Source organism: Rhinoderma darwinii, chromosome 5 (genome assembly GCF_050947455.1).
Source record: "Rhinoderma darwinii isolate aRhiDar2 chromosome 5, aRhiDar2.hap1, whole genome shotgun sequence".
NCBI classification, from domain to species: Eukaryota; Metazoa; Chordata; class Amphibia; order Anura; family Rhinodermatidae; genus Rhinoderma; species Rhinoderma darwinii.
This window is the reverse complement of record NC_134691.1, coordinates 158,858,214-158,876,440: the sequence shown is the minus strand read 5'-3', so window position 1 is coordinate 158,876,440 and position 18,227 is coordinate 158,858,214. Positions and strand designations below refer to the sequence as shown.

The 18,227-nt window shown below is 41.1% G+C and overlaps 1 protein-coding gene across 1 annotated transcript in view; it reads right to left on the bottom strand.

Annotated features, from left to right (window-relative positions):
- SLC22A23 (solute carrier family 22 member 23) overlaps nt 1-18,227 on the bottom strand; it is a 139,302-nt gene that overhangs the window by 13,896 nt on the left and 107,179 nt on the right. The window contains exons 4-6 of the mRNA XM_075826678.1: nt 7,704-7,872; nt 6,279-6,406; nt 5,060-5,162 (exon numbers count right to left, since the gene is read on the bottom strand). Coding sequence (XP_075682793.1) covers nt 5,060-5,162; nt 6,279-6,406; nt 7,704-7,872 — 400 coding nt within the window. The remainder of the gene's footprint in view (nt 1-5,059; nt 5,163-6,278; nt 6,407-7,703; nt 7,873-18,227) is intronic.

Below are 18,227 nucleotides of genomic sequence, written 5' to 3'. Positions count from 1 at the left end.
ATTTCTTACAATAAACTTAATCCTTATAATACGATGAAGCGCCAGATGCAGGAGCGGGGGACCCTCTCTCTCTGCTTCCCTTGTGGCCTTCCTTCCCTTGTCAATTCAGGGGGACGATAAGATATCTGTCCATGAATGCAGCTTTCTGAATGGCTCTCAGCCGGTAAGGGAAGTAAACGTGTATATGTGAAGGATGAGACTCACCGACTTGATAAGGTGACATTGCTCACTGTCCACAGAATGGATTCCTGTTACTCTCAATACATCTCAGAAGATTTCCTTCTCTTAAGACTGTTTGCTTATTTATTGCGAGCTTTACTATGGCCGGATGATGAAGGCAGCCTGTCTCTGGATCCTAGATGGATGGACCCAGGTACCACTTTCCTCCTCTCCAGCTCCAACTGCTCTCTCTGTCACTCTCCCTCCAACTAACTGACACTGGACCCCCTCTGTCCTAAGCTCCTCCCACCTTCTGGAAACTTCTTAGTCTAAGCCACTCCTACATAGGCTCTAACAGTGCATTGTAACTTTACATTTGTTATTTTAAAGTGACAGTACCTAATAGTGCAAAAATGTCAAAATATATTTTCACCACATTATCTCACAAGTAATGTTTTGGGGGACATTACATATGCATCAGAATAAAGCCCATTAGTGGCCGCCGTGAAAAGGCGTATTGGCGGTCACTAACGGGTTAAAGGATACCTCTCCTAGCAGGAAAAGTGGGATAACTGGAGTTATACTTTAAATTCTACGTCCCCCTTCGCAACAAAACTTTTCTTTATTGCGGCATCTAAAATGGAACAACTTTGCAAGTACTCTTAATTATTGTATACAGCTCCCATTCAGACTTACGTTTCTCCATGGTAACACACTACAAACAAACCCTGTGTAGTCTGACCCAGCACTCCTTCCCATCTGTCCCCACATACATTCATTAGGTTGGCAAGTAGTAAGGGACAGATGGTAGGAAATGGGACTGCAGGATCAGACTATATAGGATTTGTTTGTAGTCTTTTACCATGGAGGCACATAGGTCTGTATAGAATCTCTAGATACAAAACTATAGGACATTTTTAACCCCTTCCCGACATCTGCCGTATATATACACGGTACTGTCGGGAAGGGGTTCCCGCAAACTGCAGTACCATTACTCTGTGGTGATAGTATGGGCTCCAAAGCGGAGCCCGCACCATCACCGCTGGGTGTCAGGTGCATATTCTCCGATCCGGCCAGTTAACCCCTCAATAGAGCGCGCATTGTCAGATTTTTTGTACCCGATCGGCACCCCAGCGACGCAATCGCTGGGTTGCTATGGTAACCAGAGGCCAAATAATGGCGTCCTGGTCTGCCTTGTACAGAAGCCGATGGGTACCCGCCAAAGCGGTCCTCATGGGCTTGCGGTCAATGAATAACGGACAGCTCTAATACACTGCACTACGTATGTAGTGCAGTGTATTAGAATAGCGATCGGGGCTTCAGGTCTTCAATTCCCCTAGTGGGACAAATAAAAAAGGTAAAAAAAAGTTAAAAGTAAAAAAATATTGCAAAAAAATAGTTTCAAGTAAAAAAAGAAAAGCCAAACTGCCTTTGTTTCACATAAGTCTTTTATTATTGGAAAAAAAATAAAACAATAAAAAAAAAAACTATACATAATTGGTATAGCGCATCCGTAATGACCCAAAACTATAAAACTATTACTTAATTTTTCCCGCACTGTAAACACCGTAAAAAATAAAAAAAACGCCAGAATCCCTGGTTTTAGGACACATCTCCAACCAAATAATGGAATAAAAATTGATGTGTCACATTTACTCCGAAATAGTAACAATAAAAACGACAACCTGTCCTGCAAACAAAAATCTGACACAGCTTTGTCTACGCAAAAATAAAAAAAGTTATCGGTTTTAGAATATGGCGACACATTTTAAAAAAAAAGTGATTTTATTGTGTAAAAGCTGAAATACATGAAAACAACTTTGTAAATTTGGTATTGCCGTAATCGTATCGACCCGCACAATAAAGTTAACATGTAATTTATGGTGCACGGTGAATGCCGCAAAAAAAAACAATAAAAAACTATTTCTGAATTGCTTGTTTTTGGTCATTTCCCCTTTCAAAAAAATTAAATAAAAAGTGATCAAAAAGTCATATGTGTCACAAAATGGCACCAATAAAATCTACAGCCCATCTCGCAAAAAAACAAGCCCGCACACAGCTCAATCAACCAAAAAATAAAAAAAAATTATGCCACTAGAAATGCGAAGATGAAAAAACATCCCGATGTGCAGGCCGGAGGGGAACATTCCTTCAATTTCAGGGCCATAGCATTTAGGAACTAGGAAGGGAAGGGACATAACACATCTGCTGGAAGCGAGGGCGTCCGTATTATGCCAGGGCAACAGTTTCCCAGCAAAATTTTCCGAACTACAAAGGCGAAAAAGTCCCCAAAAGGTGCAGTGTTACAAAAGTGGGATAAGAAAACCATTTATCAGTGTGACACTGGCCTGTGCATAACAGATTGCTTCACAGCGTACCACACATCTATCGATAGTTTTATTATTTACCCCATTATTGTACCCTCTTATTATGCCCTGATGTACTCCACATAGATTACTTATGCCTCCACTTTATAAACTGAAATACGAGTAATACTCAAACAAAACTACCAAGCAAAATCCATGCTCCAAACGGAACTCCCTCCCTTCTTAGCCCTAGAGTGTGCCCAAACAGCAGTTTACGTCCACAAGTAAGGCATTACCAATCCCTGAGAGAACCTGCTTAACAATTTATAGGGTAAGATTCTCCAGTGGCACAAGCTGGACACAATATATTGAGCGGTGAAATGGCATATCAGTGGAAAATTGCAATTTTCACTTTGCATCATCCACTGCGTATTAATTTCTGAAAAAAAACACCTGTGGGGTCGAAATTCTCACTACACCCCTTGATAAATGCCTTTAGGGGTGTAGTTTCCAAAACGGGGGTAACTTTTTTCGGTACATCAGGAGTTTTGCGAATGCGACACGGCGTCCACAAACCATTACAGAAAAATCTACGCTCCAAAAGTCAAATACCACTCCTTTTCTTCTGAACCCTCCCATATATGTAAACAGCCGTTTATAACCACATATGGGGTATTACCATACTCGGGAGACATTGCTTTACAAATGTTGGGGTGCTTTTTCTTCATTATTTCTTGTGAAAATTAAGAATGTTGTTCTAAATCTACATACTATTGGAAAAAAACAAATGTTTTTCATTTTCATGGCTTAATTCAAATTAATTCAGCAAAAAACCTTTGGGGTCAAAATTCTCACTATACCCCTAGATGACTCCTCAAGGGGTGTAGTTTCCCAAATGGAGTCACTTTTGGGGTGTTTGCACTAAACTAGTACTACATGGGCTCAGCAAAATTTGACATGGCGTCGAGGAACCATTCCAAAATCCAAATGGCACTCTTTCCCTTCTGAGCCCTACCGTGTGTCCAAACAGCCGTTTATAACCACATTTTTTACTCGGGAGAAATTGCTTTACAAATTTTGTGGTGCTTTCTTTCCTTTAGTCCTTGTGGAATTTTTTTTTTAAAAAAGCGAAACCTACATTTACTTTGAAAAAAAATTTAGATTTTCATTTTCACGGCTCACTTCCAATAATTTCTGCAAAAAACCTGTGGGGTCAAAATGCTCACTATACCCCTAGATAAATTCCTTGAGGAGTGTAGTTTCCCAATTGGGGTCACTTTTGGGTGATTCCCACTGTTTTGGCACTGAAACTGCAGAATCTGGGCAACAAATATGGAGTTGAGTTTCATTGGTAAAATCTTCTGGGTTACAAAAGAAAAAATGAATTAAAAATGAAAAAATGTATTCCTGTGAAACCTCTAAAGGGTCAAGAATATTTTGCAGTTTTGAATACTTTGAGGGGTGCAGTTTTTAAAATGGGTTGACTTATTGGGGGTTTCTAATATACAAGGCCCACAAATCCATTTCACAAGTGAACTGGACCCTGTAAAAATAAGCTTTTTGACATTTTCTTGAAAATGTGAGAAATTGCTGCTAAAGTTTAAAGTCTTGTAACGTCCGAGAAAAATAAAAAAGTATGTTCAAAAAACGATGCCAATCTAAAGTAGTCATATGTGGATGTTAATTAGAAACTATCTTGTGTGGTATAACTGCTTGTCTTACAAGCTGATACATTAAAATTTAGAAAAATTATAATTTTTCAACATTTTCACAAAATTTTGGTGGTTTTCCACAATTAAATACTGAATGTATCGAGCAAATTTTGCCAGTAACAAAGTCCAATGTGTCACGAGAAAACAATCTCAGAATCGCTTGGATAGGTGAAAGCATTCCAAAGTTATTACCACATAAAGTGAGACATGTCAGATTTGACAAATAAGGCTGTCAGAAAGGTCAAAAAGTGGCCACAGCGGGAAGGGGTTAATTAAGACGATTTGCAAATAGTCATTTCTCATTTTAGATAAAGGTTACGTACACCTTTGCAACAGTTTTTTTTAGTGTCCTAGTTCAAGAGGAATGGCAAGGTAAAACAAAGTAAAATTACGCTCCAAATAAACAAAACATATAAATGAGAAATTGTCTACCACCACATAACCTAAGGGTATGTTCACATGCAGTGTTTTCCGGCGTAAGTCGGGCGTTTTACGCCTCAAATTGTGCCTGAAAAAACGCCCCTAATACACCTACAAACATCGGCCCATTGATTTCAATGGGAATTACGATGTTCTGTTCCCACGAGCCTTTATTTTACGCGTCGCTATCAAAATACGGCGCGTAAAACGACGGCTCGTCAAAAGAAGTGCAGGACACTTCTTGGGATGTTTTTGGAAGCGTTTTTCATGGACTCCATTGAAAAACGCGAGTTGTTAAAAAAAACATCTGAAAATCAGGAGCCGTTTTCACCTGAAAACAGATCCGTATTTTCAGACGTTTCTGGTCACTGCGTGTGAACATACCCTAAGGTAGAGGTGAGGCAGCCCTGCCTGCAAGCATCAGAACATCTTGATCATGCCATACATTGTTGGTAGACTTACGAGTTAACACAGAGGACAAGTATATTTTTCCACAGGTTCCTGGTTCCTACGACTTTCACAATGCAAACTCTCTTAGGTCTTCTTCCAAGCTCTCTTTCCAATTCTGCAACAAAACACAGTAAGGTAAACACAATTATATACAATATATATAGGCATATTGTTGAATAAAAAGGTATTGACCTTTTTCTTGTGGAAGTATTTCTTCCAACTATGGTTTTATACTGGTTTGGTTTAAAAACAAAAATTGTTAATATAAAAAAGAAAAAGAAAAAACAAAAAAAAGAAGTATTGACCCATAATAATTTGCCTACCAGTGTTCGACAAACTTCTGACATGTCATGGAGACATGTCAGAAGTTTGGATTGATGGGGGTCCGAGCACTGAGACCCCCAACAATCGCTAGAACCAAGCAGCTGAAGCCCTCGTGTGAATGCTCAGCCGCTTCGTGTCTGTTCGGCTTTGTCTGGAAATAAATGTATCGGTGTACGGACTCAATAGAAAGTCTATGAGCCCGTACACTGATACATCGGCTTTCCGGAAAAAGCCGAACAGAAATGAAGCGGCTGAGCGCTCACACGAGTGCTTCAGCTGCTTGGTTCTAGCAATTGGTGGGGGTCTCTGTGCTCGGACCCCCACCAATCCAAACGTCTGACATGTCACTATGACATGTCAGAAGTTTGTCGAACACGGGTAGGCAAATTATTATGGGTCAATTTATTTTTTTTTATATTCAAAATTGTTATTGTTTTTAAACCAAACCAGTACAAAACTACAGTTGGAAGAAATACTTCCACAAGAAAAAGGTCAATACCTTTTTATTCAACAATATGCCTAGGCCAGGCTTCCGGCATACATTTTCCATCATTTCCATTTGTGGGAATAAAAAAATAAAATACAACTGCTCGGAGAACGCTTTTTTGCTGACAGAAGTATCGGTCACCTTTTCACACCAAATCAGGACGAGCAATATGAAATATGACCAAAGGGGTGCTAAAAAAAAAAATCACAAAATGTCTTAAAAGATCTTTTTCTAAAAAAAAACCAAAACATTTATATTAAAAAAAAAAAAAAAAAGTAGGGGAGATCGTGTATTTCAAAATGAACGAGGAGATGATTTTTCTATATTTTGCTCTATGACAGGACAAGGAAGAGAGAGAATCTGTTTAGTTGGTATTACTAGTCACCGGGTTGAGTAACATTAGAGCCTCACAATACATACCTGGCATTACGCCTTTGATATCACTTTCAAGGTTCACTCTGTTCTTGTGAATAGTTTGAAGAATTTGCTTCTTTGAAGCATCAAACTGCAGTGTGGCCATTAACCACCTCAAAGATTCAGGAAAGATGCTGTAGATGAAGGAGAACCATAGATTGGACCTTTTATATACATAAGAGACAGTATAAAGCAAAACTATATAACCAAGATTTAGACCATGCTCACTGAGGTTGTAACTCATGACATATAACATATTGTAACTCATGACGACTAAGACGACCAGTGCTGTGGACAATATCACAAAGCAGCTCTTTGTGATATTGTCCATAGCACTGGTCGTTTTAGTCCAAAGTAGTGTATACAGAAACAATAAAATAAGTGCCTGGCACACAGAGTGGCCAGAATAGGTGGGGCACTGCATTGAAAACTATGGTGTGTTATACTAGACAATCCATTTGAAGCGACCGTCTGGTCTCAAGACAAAATTATAAATGTGATGAGGTATATGGACCAATATTACTTGGTGCCCTCCAGTTGTGCCCCTCTGACGTGGATCCACTGTTTTAGGGACTCCTCGGTGTAGTCTCAAATTGGCCACAGGGTTTCTGAGATTGAGTTAAAGACTATTCCTCTGTTCACGACTTGGACAGAACTGCTCATGTGAGCAGTTCTGGCCATTCTGAGAACAGTGATAATGTCTCAGAGTCCAAGAAGCGCTACAGCCATTTTGGGACAGTACAGAAGGAACCCTAAAAGGACAGATCAACGGCAGAGGGGCACAACTGGAGGGCACCAGGTAATATTACCATCATAATAAGAGATATATATATATATATACATACATACATATACACACACACACACACACACACACACACACACACACACGCACACATAAAAATATAATTGTCCCGGGGCCAGATGCGCGCTTTAACTAAAAAATAGCCATAAAGAACCATGAGTAACAAACAACACAGAAGGTTCCCTAGAAGTTGAAATAATATATTTAGGAATGTAGTAAACATTCAGACCACTAAGGCTTCGTTCACATCTGCATCAGGTTCCCGTTCTGAGCTTCCCGGAACCATGACAAACTGAAACCATAGGTTTCCGTTTGCATCACCATTGATTTCAATGGTGAACGATCCGGTGGCAATGTTTTCCGGTTCTCTCAGTTGTGCAAGGGTTCCATCATTTTGATGGAATCAAGACCGTAGTCGACTGCACTATTCATTCCGTCAAAAACGATGGAACCCTTAAACAACGGTGACAAACGGAAACCATTTTCACCGGATCCGTCACCATTGAAATGGCGGAAATTGACGGAATGTTAGAACGGGACCCTGGCGCAGATGTGAACGAAGCCGAAGTTGTTTTAAAACGGGCATATCTAGCTTTCCAACCCATATTGAGGATGGATATACTTACTACCAGTAGGAAAGCATCAGAATAAAGGGGCAGATTATGACAGCCTGGAGAATCTGCCAGTCTCTGCAGAGAGCTGCCAAACCCGGCAGAAGAAACTGTCCAGCCATTCCAATGAAACTGGCTGCCATTGTAATCATGAATCTGTGGCCCGGAGGGCAAAGTTCTATTCCTGAAAGAGAACAACACAGGCTTACAATTGGAATACAAGCGATACAACTGCACATTGAAAAGCAATTACATTGTATCTATTTTTAAAAATTACATCAATTAAAAGGCCAATAGTTAGTAGGTTTATCTTGTGTCATGAACTTCAATTCTAAAACAAAAAAAAAAAACGGCCAGAACTTAATGGAAACATTTAAAAAAAAAAACAAAACATTTTAAACCTTTTCCGTTAACCCATTCAAAAGAAATTCAGATCTACTGGTATTTTATTTATGACAAAATAGCATGTGTAGAATATCTACTAAGTAGAAGTCAACTTTTAATTCAAAAGGAATATCATTCCTGCTCCTACCAAAAACTTTTCAAACTATTTAATAATCTGCCTAAGGCTCTGTTCATATCTGCGTCGAAGGCTCTATTCCGAGCCTCCTTTGCAAATTTTTCAAATTTGATTGGAAGAATATCACTGCATTTAACACGACAGACACCTTGCTCGTGCTGGAACCCATTATACGTGTCGGAAGCATCTGCCATTTGACAGATTCATAACTGCATCATGGTTTCCATTATAAACGTAAACTATGATGCAGATGTGAACAGAGTCTTAAACACCAATAACTAGGGCGAGAGAGAACAAGCCTTGTGTTAATGTTAAACAAACGGGTAAAATACGTTATTAAAAAAAGCTATAAACCGAAATTCAAAAACAAACCTATTCAACATTACAAATACCCAGCTAAAAACATTATCATTTGTTACATCAAAACGTAATTATAAATTGTAATTGAACACAGCTCAGTCGGCCATATACATAAATACTATATGAGCGATTGGGAGACCTACAGGTCTAAAAGGCACTAACGGAACATTAAACATTAATCGTGTCTCCTTACATATCTGTAAATGTGCAAATGTCAACAGCTGCTAAACACAAAAGGCGGCATAGAAAGTGCAAAAGGAGATTGTTGGAAGAATAAAGGGACATTCCCATCAGAAGATTAACCCTAAAGCATAATACATTAGTGACACTGGTGACTAAGAGTCAGTTGCCCCATTCTATTTGACAAAATACCAGATGCTTCAGAAAGGTTTGTCTTAACGACTTCACGTTCATGGATTGGTCTGCGAGCGTCGTTCTGGACAACAAAACCATAAATTAAAACAATTTGTAAATCGATCTCTGAATTGATCCAGGACTTGGGCTGGTCTTCTATTGATGGGGTGGACATCTGCACGCCTTGCAGCCCAGTACAACTGTATAAACCTAGCTGCTGCAAACATGACTCCTAACTACTTGACATCCAAGAAATGGGAGCTCCTATTGAAAATCAACATCAAAGAACCATAATGTTCCCCAATGGCAACATACCCTGAGGTTTTATTGCAGTTCCTAACTTTTCTACTAAACTCCAGGCACCAAACAAATGTTTTATTTAGGTTGATTAAAATAACCCCAAGGATCAATATTGCATTCATTATATTGATTTCTTGGAGGATGACGAAAAGAGATGAAGAAACTTTGAGTGCTCAGACAACATACTTCATTTACAAGAGGCGAGCCGTACACTATATACAAAGTATGATTCACAGTCACTGGTTCCGATATAGTAAATCCCAAAACATAGTACCCGAGCACAATTTAAGAAAAGTTCAGAAATCCTATAGCCATAAACTTCATCTGGATATTTCCGCCATGCTTGAACACACAGGTCTTCTCAATTAAAAGCCTTGGGAACATCTCATTAACATCCTCCCAAATTGTATTTCATATAAACATACAGTAGATAGAACTAATGAGTGCTTAATGAAAACCACATGCTTGCTAATAGGAAGCCACTTAATACTCAAATAGAGTTTACATCTGATCATTTCTGAGATAAAACATCAACACAAATAGATTCTGACGTGTGGAGTATCCCTATCGCAACGTATATTCCTTACATGAATGTAAATGGACTCAAATTGTCAAGATAAGGGAATTGTTCCGATTACGGCTGCTGCAACCTGGCGTCTTGTTTCCATATTCGTCATTGTGCGGTGACTTTTGAGGGCATGGATCTGTAAGCTGGATTAGTACTATACGCAAGTACTGTATATCCCTGAGCTGAGCAATAACATGACATTGTTTTTATAATCTACATGAAATAAATGTGAGTTGTCCACTTTTATTCTTTATAGTGCATCGGCATCATGTTTAGACGCATTAAATGATAGATGACCATCCGGTTCACAGTAAATATTTCAGAATATATAGTTAATATACCTGGTGCTGCTCTTTTCAAAGGTGCTGCCGCAGGTTCATCCCATTCAGAGTCCCCTCTTCTTGTATGTAAACTTACCGCCAGCATCTCAGACTACCCTATTCACAATGTGAACCAGTAGTCTGACACACGCCCCGCCAGCTCTTAAAGCGCTGATCATCAGCACTGGTCCATCGAGAGAAGGGGCCGTGTCTCAGACTACTGATGAACACGGTGAATAGGAGAGTCTGAGAAGCCGGCAGTCATTTTACATACATGAAGAGGGGAATGGGACAAAACCACGGCAGCAACATTGAAAAAGAAGGCACCAGTATGTTCCCTATATATTCTGTATGTATGGCGAGATTTTTACTGTAAACCGGAGGGTTGTTTTAAAGGGGGGAGGATGAGAAGCAAGACCTCTACCAAGCTCAAAACAATAAAACTTTTGGCAAACTACTGCTCGGCATTTTCTCCCTATCACAAGTACATAAAAGTTAGCTGCAGTGCTATAAGAAAGTCTTCCCTGGAAAACCAAAATATATCTAAAAGTAAATTCATCAGCAATAAAGAAATTGTACCCAAAATAGACATCACATTTCAATTCTGTCTATGCACTTATCGATCGTGAGAAGCTGTGTAAGGGTACGTTCACACGGCCGAAAAATCGGAAGCAGAACGCCTCCAAACATCTGCCCATTGATTTCAATGGGAAAAACGGTGTTCTGTTCCACTGGGCGTTTTTTTACGCAGACGTTTTGAAAAACAGCTGCGTAAGACGACGCCTGTGAAAAAGAAGTGCATGTCACTTCAGCCGTTTTTGTAGCAGTTTTTCATTGACTCATAAAAAACGTCGCAAAAAACATGAGTTGCTAAAAAACCGTCTGAAAATCAGGAGCGGTTTTCCCTTGAAAACAGCTCGGTATTTTCAGACTTTTTTTGCTAAGCGTGTGAACATAGCCTAAGAGCAAATCCTGCAATCTGATTATGGAAGGGTCTTCTATTATGTAGATGCACCTATACTATAAACATTATGAGCTTTGGTATACAGGAGAGCACTTCCTGGGCATCTCTGCTCACACCTGTGTTGAAGTTTTCGATATAACGAAAACCAAAACGCATAGTCGGATCCGTCACATGCAGCACTATTTTTCCTGTTCAATATGACTGAATCTGTGACGGAGGCTCTGGTGCTCTTTAAGAATTTAGATACTTTACTACATAAACGACATAAGGGGTTGTGCCATCAGACACATTTATGACATATCCGAAGGATGTCATAAATGTCAGATAGAGGAGTCCCACCACTGGGACCTGCACCTATCTCTACAACAAATCCCGCTAAACCCCGTTCTACTGTTCTGTGTTGTGGCAAAAAAAAAAAAAAAACACGCGCTTCAGCCACAACACAGAGCAGAAGAACAGGGTTTAGGGGACCCCGTTCTAGAGATAGGTGCGGATCCCGGGGCCGAATTCTGTTTTCTGGACACATTTCTGGTGCCCACTGACTGAAGTAAAATGGAAAAACTGAGTACCTGCTATTTTACAACCCATATGGATGCTGCGGACAGTGTGGTATGCCTCTGTGCCGGTTTTAAGAAGGCATCAATTGAAAGCGGACGCGAGCTTTCATGTTTATCTCCCACAAAATCGGTACAACAGGGCAGCGGTGCATAGGAAGTTGCATGGACTTTAAAGAGGCTCTGTCACCAGATTTTGCAACCCCTATCTGCTATTGCAGCAGATAGGCGCTGCAATGTAGATTACAGTAACGTTTTTATTTTTAAAAAACGAGCATTTTTGGCCAAGTTATGACCATTTTCGTATTTATGCAAATGAGGCTTGCAAAAGTACAACTGGGCGTGTTGAAAAGTAAAAGTACAACTGGGCGTGTATTATGTGCGTACATCGGGGCGTGTTTACTACTTTTACTAGCTGGGCGTTGTGTATAGAAGTATCATCCACTTCTCTTCACAACGCCCAGCTTCTGGCAGTGCAGACACAGCCGTGTTCTCGAGAGATCACGCTGTGACGTCACTCACAGGTCCTGCATCGTGTCAGACGAGCGAGGACACATCGGCACCAGAGGCTACAGATGATTCTGCAGCAGCATCGGCGTTTGCAGGTAGGTCGATGTAGCTACTTACCTGCAAATGCTGATGCTGCTGCAGAATCAACTGTAGCCTCTGGTGCCGACACGATGCAGGACCTGTGAGTGACGTCACAGATCTGCACTGCCAGAAGCTGGGCGTTGTGAAGAGAAGTGGATGATACTTCTATACACAACGCCCAGCTAGTAAAAGTAGTAAAAACGCCCCGATGTACGCACATAATACACGCCCAGTTGTACTTTTACTTTTCAACACGCCCAGTTGTACTTTTGCAAGCCTCATTTTCATCATTTGCATAAATACGAAAATGGCCATAACTTGGCCAAAAATGCTCGTTTTTTAAAAATAAAAACGTTACTGTAATCTACATTGCAGCGCCGATCTGCTGCAATAGCAGATAGGGGTTGCAAAATCTGGTGACAGAGCCTCTTTAACAAAACAGGCAGTAAACTTAACAGCTCAGTTCGGATGTTAAGATAAGGAAATTCGATTCTTGGGAGTTTTATGTGACACTGATAGAAGCGAACAAATAATGTCCAATGGTCATCAATTGTTATAGGACTTGTGCTTATACAGGCCATTACATTAACTTCTAAGGAATTAATTTGTAGTGCTTCTTTGTGTTAAAAAGAAATTCCAGCAAGAGCAGACATTGTAACGGTTTAGCAGGGTCCTTTGGACTGACTAAGGAGTTGAGTATTTCTGTTATATGCGGTTTACTAGTTAGGCAACTTATTTGTGCATTAACTACAGAGTGTGTATTACTAAACTGGGGACCAGCGGATGGGGCTGCTGGGGCGTGTGCACCAGGTGCTGGGTGTAAGAGGGGGCACTCTGCTTTGGCCAGGATATTTAGATACAAGGCTGGGGCAGTAAACTGAATCGAAGGGGAAGCCTACCTACAACTCTAGTGCAGCACCAGGAATCAGACCCCCCCCCCCCCCACTTGAACAGGACAAAATCAGAAAGATAATATCTCATTGCATGAGTTGTTGCTCAGTATGAAGCTAAATATTTTAAACAAAGGCCCCATGCACACGAACGTGCGTTTGCGGCCACAATTCCCCCGAAAATCCACGGGAGAATTGCGGCCCCATTCATTTCTATGGGGCCATGCACACGACCGTAGTTTTTACGGTCCGTGCACGGCCCAGGAGCCCGCACCGCAGAAAGAACAGACATGCCTTATTACGGCCATGTTCTGCGGTCCGGACTCATTGAAAATAATGGGCGCAGCCATGTGCATGGTCCGCGATTTGCGGGCGGCTCGCGACTGACAGTCCGCAGCCGGCCGACCCGAAAATCACGGCCGTGCACATGGCTACGGTCGTGTGCATGAGGCCTAAGTGATTTAGTATACTGAAGGCTATCCATCCTGACTAAAAGGCAGCACTGGACAATATTATATGTAGCAGATCTAAATAGGTGGATATATGTAAAACATTACATACTCTGCGGGGCTAAAATAATTTATGGTGGCAAAATGCAAGTTAAATAGGAACTGTCACCAGGTCATATAAGTTGAACTGGTTAACTGACCTAAATAGCGCTCCCTGATTCTAGCACTGTTTTTCTTTTTATCCTGGAGTTCCCCGTTCCAGCGATATGGTCCTTCAGGAATTTTGAGGCAGATTTTGCCCTGCCTCCAACTTCTTTGCTGCGTTTTTTGGCCACGGCCATTGAGCGCCGCAGGCAAAAAAACGCCACGGGCTAAAATGCTTTCCCTGCCTTCCATTGATTTCAATTAGAGGTCAGAGACGGAACCGTTGGAAGAGCATGTCGCTTTTTTTTCCCCCGCAATTTTTTCCCGCTCGTTGGAAAAACGCCTCCGCCGCCCATTGAAATCAATGGGAGGTGATTTTGGCAGTTTGTCGTGGCTCCTGACGCAGTTTCCGCGTCAAAAAACTCAGTGTGAACTAGCCCTTACGCCTCATGCACATGACTGTGTGCACCGTCCAAGTCCCGTCAGTGATCCGAGGAAAGATTGAACATGTCCTATCTTTCCTTGGATCGGAGACTCGGATCATTTTTCAAGGACCCGATTCACCCGCTAAAGTGAATGGGTCTGTGAAGACTATCGGGTGCCACTAGGATGCCGTCAAAAACGGACCGAGTGGCACAACGGTCATGTGCATGAGGCATTTGGCTATGTTCACACGCTTAACAAAAAAAGTCTGTAAATACGGAGCGGTTTTCAAGGGAAAACAACCTCTGATTTTCAGCCATTTTTTAAGCAACTAGCGTTTTTTACGGCCGTTTTTGGCTCAAGAAGTGACACACTTTTTTTACGAGGTGTTTTTTACGCAGCCGTTTTTAAACTTTCTTTCCCACGAGCAAACAAAAAAAACGTCCTATCTTGAGACGCCTCGAAAAACCCAATTGAAACCAATGGGAGACGGAAATAAACGCGTTTTTTTGGAGAGTTTTTTTTTGCTGCGATTTGTCACATTTTTCAGCAAAAAACGCTTGTGGCTTTTCCCTTTTGTCTGTTGAAGAAATAGGGTATGCTCACATGCTTAACAAAAAACGGCTGTAAAATAAGGAGCTGTTTTCAGAAAACAGCCTCTGATTTACAGATTTTTTTTTTATGCATCGAGCATAATGATGCGTTTTATACGGCCATTTTTGGAGCGGTTTGTCTATTGACCCAATGATAAACGGCTCAAGAAGTGACACGTACTTAAAAACGGCTGCGTAAAAAACGCCCCGTGGGAATGGAACGCCGTTTTTCCCATTGAAATCAATGGGCAGATGTTTGGAGGTGCTCAGCCCCCGTATTTTCAGATGTTTTTCGGGGCGTTTACGGACCGAGAAATGGCTGAAAATAGGCTGTGTGAACATACCATTACTGTTATTATCCGATGACAATAAAACTCAGCCAGGAAGAGGTCGACACGCTGGAAACAATATCTGCCTCTGACCTTTACATGGCTGATGGATTGCTGCACACAGGAGAGCTACTTGTTTGAGTTGATCTGTAGCAGATAAGCTCTGGACACATCTGACGTTTTTAGATTGAGTGATACTTTGAGACGTGTCAGCAACGCACAATGTAACAGAAGCAGCACACTGACGACTCCTGTCTACTCCTAGCCTGTGGCAAAAGGCTGTGAGTAAAAAGCTTGTTCATTGGCTGAAACTTCTAAGGCTAGAAGGCTCTCCCGCTTTATCTCAGCATTCAGTCTCATGCGTAGAAAAATGCATGGGACGGATTTAAAGCGCAAATATGCCTTTATAGGATTCAATGACGTCTGTAGTGGTGTTAGTGACCTCTGATCACATGTGACAGCTGCACCCAATCACAGACTGAAGCAGTCACACGTAATGAAACGCCATCACAGGAGGCAGACCACAGAGACATGTTGCTATGAAAGCGCAATGAAAGGAGAGCATAGCCTTTTTCCCACATCAATACATCCCACAGAATATCCGCACAAGATTTAGGGTAGGTTTCCACACACGATACGCTGCAGATTTTCTGCAACAGAAAATCTGCAGCAGAATCTCAAGAAAAATACCACAAGTCTTCGTCGTGTGACCAGCCCCGCTGTACTCCATGTACAAGCAGTAGTACATCGATTACATAGAGTACAGCGGAGCCGGTCACACGATGAAGAGTTGTGTCATAATGAAGAAAGACTGTGGCGCTAGACTCCTGGTCCTCCGCCAGAGCTATAAAAATCTATGAAGATCTCCTAATCAGCACGACGGGGGACCGGAATGTATATTAGCGAGTGTACTCACATACTGCAGGGAGTATACTGCTAATACTTTTCGGTCTCCACATAACACCTTTAAGTGTCAATTAGGGTCAACACATTGGCTGTTATCTGATCAAAAAGGTTAAAGGCTATGTACACCTGGGGCATTTTTATTAAAAAAAAAATAATAGAGGCCAGTGTGTTTGGTGCAACTTTCTAAATAGTTCTTGTTAAAAATTATTTTTACTTTGAGATACAGCTACTTTAGATCCTGTATACAGAGCAGCTGTATCTTGCAATATGTGAGGTCAATGGAACGGACTGACTGACAGCAGGATTTGTTGCATATTTTACTTTGCAATGCACAGGGTGAAATCCTCACATGTGGATTTGCTTTAAAATCCACAACGGAAAAGCCTAAACAATAAGACAATGGGCTAAAAAGTGACTCAATAAAAAGGTATTAGTCCAGATTGCCCTATCTCTGCAAAATCCTAAAGATTCTGCCAAACATGATTTTTTAAAATGCCATCTGGCTTGATACATAAAACCTTAAATATTCAAAGTATTAGTAGGAAATCGAAATGTACGGTAATGCAAGATTAGAGTTGCCTATATCTAGTTCTAACATATGTAGTTGATAGAAAATGCAGAGAAATGTCAAACTAGGACAATTGGCACAGCCAGTATGAAATGTGTCAAGATTGTCCAAGACAATTGTGAAGGGTCATCTGAGGAAATGAGTATGGCTTGCTGTGTTCCTGTCATCTCGTACCAAGAAAAGCAGATTCCCTGCTCGTATCTGCACCAGGCACCTGCTCTATTCCCAAGATAAATACAGATCCCGCATTGTCAGTAGTGTGGGTCAGTGAAAGTGGTCTCAGATCAACAGCCTCCCATACAGTCACAATTTCCACAAGCTTATCAGGTTTACAGAGGCATTACCATTTAGTATCTTGTTTTATGTATTACTTTATACCCATTTGATATTCTGGAAAATTTGATAAACCGCCATCTTTATGTAGGATTTACAGTAACTACCTATTGCCCAAACCACTCTTTTTACAAATGGAAGCAGCTTGGGTTTGGAAAAGACCTGTTCACATCTGGGTTGGAGACTCAGTTAGGGTATGTTCACACGAGGGCGTCCGTTACGGCTGAAATTACGGGGATGTTTCAGCCTGAAAACATCCCCGTAATTTCAGCCGTAACGGCATGTGCAGGCGCTTGAACGCCGGGTCCATTACGGGCGTAATTGGCGCTGCTATTCATTGGAGTCAATGAATAACGGCTCCAATTACGGCCAAAGAAGTGACAGGTCACTTCTTTGACGCAGGCGTCTATTTACGCGCCGTCATTTGACAGCGGCGCGTAAATTACGCCTCGTGTGAACAGACAAACGTCTGCCCATTGCTTTCAATGGGCAGATGTTTGTCAGCGCTATTGAGGCGCTATTTTCGGACGTAATTCGGGGCAAAAACGCCCGAATTACGTCCGTAAATAGGCCGTGTGAACATACCCTTAGGGGATTCGGTCACAGATCCAGCGGAAAATTCTGCACTACTGTTACCGGTACAACCACAGACCTCTTTAGGAAACCATTAAAGTCAGTGGGTTCCATTGGGCACCAATGGTGTCAGTCATACAAGAGAACCGGCATGTTCGTTGTTCTGCTTCTCGGACGGAGCAGAACAACTGAAACACTGATGAAGGCGTGAACCCAGCCTAACAAGGGAGAGCAGGTTTGGGAAACTCAAATCCCACAAGCCAGCTCAAATCTCTCAAGCATTGTCAACAGGATACAAGCAGTACCGTGAAAGAGTAGTACTACATGAAAAGAAAAAAAACAAGCACATCTGTATCTACTTGTTTACATGCATGCTTCATTTGATCGCCATCATTTTTTTTTTCTGATAACTATATATGCAGCAAAGGAAATAAAAAAAAATATGCTCTGGAATGAAACATTTTAATCACTTCTGTTGCAAATGCATAAAAAAAAAAAAAAAGGATTAAAAAACCCAAAACACAAAACCACACACTTCCAAAATGTATTAACGCAGCTGACCTTCTCTGCACAAAGCTAACCACCTCAGTCTCTCAATTTTCTTCCCAGGGAAGACATTTCTTAGAATTGCCCAGCACCAGCCCTTAATCCAGAGCAGTTACTTATAAACCGAACAGAAAAAAAATGCACCAATTTTTTTTTCATATATTACTTAGGAGAGTAAAACAACAGCTCAGCTCGAATATAAAAAGTAACAAGCCCCAATTTAAAGTGCTTGGTAATTATTTTCATTAGTCTTA